Here is a 6,054-nt window from a genome sequence, read left to right on the forward strand (position 1 = left end):
TTATTATGATTTTTTCCTGTTTTTTCTTTCCCCAGGAGCAAATTGGTTGATTCTCATTGTGAGTGATCTGATTGCCACAACGTTGAAAATTAAGCAAGAGAATACAGAATTGCCATTTATGGAGTGTGGAGATCCAGAAAAGTTTCAGGTTAATTAGTAGCAAAACTTGGCTTTCCAAAATGGGATATTTCATCTGCACTTGCGTGGTAGTTGTTGCAATGAAATAAGGCAATAGAGAAAGTTCTCTTGTCTGAAATGTGCCTCTAGTTTTCCAGCAATGTCCTCTAGTCCAGGGATCTGCAACCTTGACAACTTTAAGACTTGTGGACTTCAGTTGAAGTCCACAAGTCTTAAAGTTGTCAAGTTGCAGATCCCTGCTCTAGTCATTAGATGCTCAGGAATGGGTTGTGATTTTGTTGCTTGTCTGGAATATGAAAATAGAGTGATATGAAACATTTGGCATATCTCAATATTGTTCAGTTTTGTGTCATAAAATCTGCAGATGGGATTTAGAGAATCAATGTTATTCTAACTGCCTTTTTTTTATAGGCAACAAATTACTTTTATATGACAGTAGAGCCAATCTGGACATGCACAAGTGGTCCATTTGATATGTTTTTTAAAACATTTTCCTTGTTTTTGTTTGTAAAGAGGATGAAACAATTTCCTTCTCCAAGGATTGTGGCCACACATCTCCATTATAACTATCTGCCCAAATCTATTTTCAAAAATAAAGCCAAGGTAGGCATTATGTTTCACTGATAATATTTACTTCTGCACTTCCTTAGATAAGCAATTAATAGGAATGTTGTGAGCCTATTGTAATATTTATGGGAATGATATAATGCATGAAATTAGGCAGCTATGTAGCCTGCAGGTTACTAACAACCAGCTAGCATGACAAAGCATTGAGAAAACTGTAATCCAGAACATTTGGAAGGAAAGTATCTGATATAACCTAACATATTTTATGACACTAGGTATTGCGATAGTTTAGCTACTGGGCTATAGATATGTATCAGGAACATAGGATATGAAATATCTAGTAACCCCATTCAAAATAAATTAACTAGGAAAGAAGTACCCTTGACCACAAGAGATCAGTGGATAGTGACAGCTGTGTGAAACATGGCATTGTATGCCTTTGGTAGTAGAAGGTAAAGCTAGCAGATTTGGGTCGCAGACATCTGGAGGATGACAAAATGGCAGCAAAGAGAGAACTGAAAACTAATTCTCTGCTGCCATTTGGTGGTTGATTGGATTGTGGCAATCTAGATCTGGTAGCCTTTCTAAAGATAGATCTGGTAGCCTTTCTAAAGATACGAGAGGATTGGAGTATGGGTGACTGTGCTTTCTGAAGGATGTAATTAATGGACGTAATTTCAACCTCTAATTTCCTTTTAAGTGTAGTTTAGGAAGTGCTAATCATCAGCATCAATTTGCAATATAATAGGGACTTTTGCCAGTAATACAGTACTTTCATTCATGTCACTGGAAATTTAAAATGTCTGTTCTTTTTTCTTACCTTAGATATTGGTGTTGTTTCGAAATCCTAAAGATACAGCAGCATCGTTTTTCCATTTTCATAATAATGCTCCAACCATTCCCAGTTATAATTCATGGGAGGAATTTTTCCCAGAATTTATGAATGGAGAAGGTACTCTTAAGCTCTCAGATTGGCTCAAATATAATAACTTGGGGAACAGAAGGCTAGGCTAATCTGATCAATCTGAGCACCAGGGGAGAAATTGAGATGTGCCACTACTATGATTTCTAATAGGAGTGCTATCAAACTTGCTTTTCTAGGAAGTTAGACACCCTTTGGAAGAATGTTTGGCTTTAAGAGAAATGAAAATGATATGATCAGAGCTTCATTTTCTGTGATATAGATGAACACATTTCTATTGCCCCTAAGCAAAAAGACCCCACAAGATTTTTGAAATAGCACTAAAGCTTGCACAGTTTACTTGCTGGATGTGACTTTGGGACAGACAGCATAGATAGTCAGCATTTTGAGAACTAATTTTTGTCTCTAGCCAAAACTGAACTGATAACTCTTACAAGTGCTGGCCTTATTTATTTGGAAGTTCCCAGCAAGACATTTGTATTCTTTGTATCTTGAGAACTTATGTAAGCAGAAACAGAAACTTGTTTCCAGTCAGCAGAACAAACACCGTTAGCACACTGCTTGCCAGGAGAAGAGATATTACCTTACAACTCCTATTGTCTTTAGGGGATTGCAGGTGTTTTAGAGCTGATATGAAGGTTGATGCATGGATACAAGAATAAGGAAATGAAAAGGAAATAGATGTTTAATAAAAAACACTTTGGTTCAATACTATATGTTATCCAGAGAGAGTATGAATGCAATATATATAAAAATAATTTATTGTTAATGCTTTCTGCAGATTCTTTTACAAATAAGGTCATTTTAATATACTGCCTTTATACTATAGTTGCCTGGGGATCCTATTTCGATCAGGCTGTCGCTTGGAACAAACATATAGATGATGAAAACGTTCTGATTCTGACATATGAGGAATTAGAAGAGGTGGGTGTATTCATATCATGAACAAAACTTCTCTATGTACATTAGATGAGAAGAGGTTGTCCCAAACTTTTACTGCTTTTATAAGACATGGCATGATCAAAAGGCTGGAATTTAAGTCTTAGTATATTATAAGGATCATTTCCTCATCCTGTTCTGAAAGTTGTGAGACAGCCTGGAGCACCTGAAGAGTTAAGTGATTGGAAAAAAAGACCAAATAGCAAAAGTTACTTCTCTCACCAGTGAATAATCCTATGCACCCATATCCTAAACCCATAGAGCAAACATGTCAAACTCGCGACATCACGTGACGTCGTGCTACGTATCGGAACTTTTTTTGCCATTGCTGGCAATGGGTGGGCGCGGTTTTGCAATGACGCGTCCGGCCGTGGGCCGGCAGTTTTACACCCCTGCCATAGAGTTATAGGACAATGACCTTAGCCTTCTTTTTTGATTTGGCATCTGAAGAGCTTTAATGCTCTAATGGCATTAAAAATACATTTTAAACTTATTTTCTGTGCCATTTTGGCTTCATCTAGTTCAGTGATGGCGAACCTTTTAGAGACCAAGTGCCAAAAAACCGCCCCTCCCCCACCCACAGGGCCACCCACTGCTTCCACAGCCCACCGCAGATTGCCCAAGCGGCCCTGCAGCGCCGTGGCAGCCACACCCTCTGCCCGCACCCCACAGCATCATTTGCACGCGACGGGCGCGAGGGTGCGAGGGCGAAGTCTTGTCCTTGCTGCCCGGATGCCATGTCTTTGGCTGCACTGCTCTGCGTGGGCTGCACCTGGGGGCGACTCTCCTCTGGGGGTGCTGCTGGTGAGGAGGGGGCCACGGGGGGCTGGGGCAATAGTGCGTGTACTCACAGAGAGGGCTCTGAGTGCCGCCTCTGGCATGCGTGCCATAGGTTCGCCACCACTGATCTAGTTGATAGCAATTGCATTACAAAATTTGAAAAATTATTTTGGGATGCAGGAAGAACAAGCTCTTTAGGAGAAGGCTGACATCCAATTTTCTTACAAAAAAAAATGCCACTTGTTTATGACAATTTCCCCTAAAATGTATCTTAATGATGTAAATGCCTTACGAATTTGTGGGTTTGTGTGAGAAGAGAATTAGATTACCACTGAACTGATTTTTACTCTTTCTCCTTTTCCACCATGTAACTATTCTGGGTTATAGTCTGTATGGTTCCGTATAGAGTAGATATATTGATTGCGATTTCACTACATGCTCAAGTCAGCATATCTGACAATGGGTTTTGAATCTGAAGCTACTCAAGCTTACTCTAAGAAATACAGCTCTTCATAACATTAATATAAATAATTAATATCAAATATACAGTTTATACAACTTACATAGGATATTAATCATATCACTATATTGCTTTCAGGACCTGGTTTCGGGAGTAAAGCAAATAGCTAATTTTTTTGGTTTCCCTGCTACTACTGAGCAAATTCAGGCTATTGCAGACAGAACTACCTTCCAAGCGGTGCGCGATAAGTCGCAGGAAACACATGGGATGGCTGGTCCACTGCTCTTCCGGAAAGGTTGGTTTACAAAAAAGGAAACAGGGAAAGAGTGTTTTTCTAGTGTTCCCCTCTATCAAGTTTCCATTAGTAAATGAAAGCATTCACAGCATTTCTGTTTATGAATGTCCCATAATTGTATGCAGCAAGCACACTTTGTAGGGTTTACAACTACAGGTAGTCCTCAACTTAAGACCACAATTGAGCCCAAACTTTCTGTGGCTAAGTGAAACATTTGTTAAGTGAATTTTGCCCCATCTTACGACCTTTCCTGACACAGTTGTTAAGTTAGTAACATAGTTGTTAAGTGAATCTGGTTTTCCCATTGACTTTGCTTGTCAAAAGATCACAGAAGCTGATCACATGACTCCAGGACACTGCAACAGTCATACATATGAATTGGTTGCCAAGTGTCTAGAAGAGCTGCTGCAAAGGTTGTAAGTGTGAAAAACAATCGTAAGTCACTTTTTTCAGTGCCATTGTAACTTCAAATACTCACTAAATGAACTGTTGTAAGTCGAGGACTACCTGTACTACCAAAATTTGTGAGGGGAAGTGAACAGATTCAGAGAAAGGGGAAGTCAGAAAATTTATGGATGGAACAAATTGAAAAGATCCTCAAAGAAAAAAAAGTTTCTAAAACAAAAACAAGCTATGAATTTGAATACACCTCTGTAGAAGCAAGGCTAGAAAGATCTATGGTCTCATTATAAATTACATTAAACTATATTTCAATCTATTTTCTCTTACCTGTCTGCTTACTTTCTGTTGCTTTTTAGTTCTTATTTTTTTATGAGCTGTACTGAGTAGAGGTGTGTAAAAGGTTGATGCAGACCTATCTATATTTTCTGGTGTCTCCTCAAGTGTGTGGTTTCAGAATGTCAAAAGTTATATTTAAATTTCTGAAATTGGCACATGGAAAGGAAAATTAGTATCTGATATTGTTGGCAGAAAATGAAAAAGGGTAGGGATCAAGAGGATCTCACATTTTTGTTGATTGTTTTCCCTTATCTGAATTGGAAGTGCATTGTGTGAGTTTGAGGTTAAGACATGTATAGCTATAAAACTATAAGCATTACTATATTTGTATCCAGGTTCTAAGGATTACTGGTTCTGATAAACTTGTTTTAAACTCAGTCAATTTCACTGGTTTTGACTTCATTTTCACAACTGGCTCTGGTGCTTGTACATGACAGCAAATTCTGGAAGCAAGACAATAGATTTAATAGATTTGGCTAAGAAGGAACCATAGAAAATTGGTGAATGTATTCATATTTCTCTAATCCTCAGTGCATTGTATCATTTTGTGCCCAGTTATAAAATTACAAATCTTTTGAATTGTTATTAAAACTATCAAGTAAGTGATTCTGTTTTCTTTGAGCCTCCCATTTTCTTTTTGTTGCAGGCATTGTAGGAGATTGGAAGAATATTTTTGGCAAGGCTCAAAATGAGCAAATGGATGCTAAATTTAAGGAATGTTTAGGTGGAACCAAGCTGGGAACAAAGCTGAAGTATGATGTCTATTGCAAAACCTGAACATGTATCTTGTGGGAAAAAATATTATTTTTGTGGAAGTTTTGTTTGCTTGCATAAAAAAAGGATATAACCAGAATACACATTTCACTATTTCTAATCTGTGAAACTCGTTAGTATCACATTTCTAATATAGGATGAACCTGTATTAAGCTGGATAATATATAGCCAGACTATTTCATAGAACAAGACAATATTTTTCCCCAGATACCGTATTTTCCGGCGTATAAGATGACTTTCTAAACCCTGAAAATCTTCTCAAAAGTCGGGGGTTGTCTTATACACCCAGTCGTCTTATACACCGGAAAATACGGGTATTCTATTTTATTCCTTTACACATGTGGTTTGGCATATTACTCATCAAGTTTTTTCTCCCCCCCCTCTCTCTTGCTCAAACTCTATATTTTAACTGGAAAAGTTGGGGGTCGTCTTATACGCCCA

The 6,054-nt window shown here is 38.1% G+C and overlaps 1 protein-coding gene across 1 annotated transcript; it reads left to right on the forward strand.

Annotated features, from left to right (window-relative positions):
* Positions 1-31: 31 nt before the first annotated feature.
* LOC107300782 (sulfotransferase 6B1-like) lies at positions 32-5,616 on the forward strand (the record flags this gene model as incomplete). Its single annotated transcript, XM_015830073.1, has 6 exons — positions 32-148; positions 652-741; positions 1,531-1,657; positions 2,457-2,551; positions 3,945-4,101; positions 5,486-5,616. Coding segments are annotated over 6 exons (717 nt in total), but the record flags the coding sequence as incomplete, so codon positions are not given.
* Between the last annotated feature and the right edge of the window lie 438 nt (positions 5,617-6,054).

Source organism: Protobothrops mucrosquamatus, unplaced genomic scaffold (genome assembly GCF_001527695.2).
Source record: "Protobothrops mucrosquamatus isolate PMUCROS unplaced genomic scaffold, P.Mucros_1.0 scaffold8429, whole genome shotgun sequence".
Lineage (NCBI taxonomy): Eukaryota > Metazoa > Chordata > Lepidosauria > Squamata > Viperidae > Protobothrops > Protobothrops mucrosquamatus.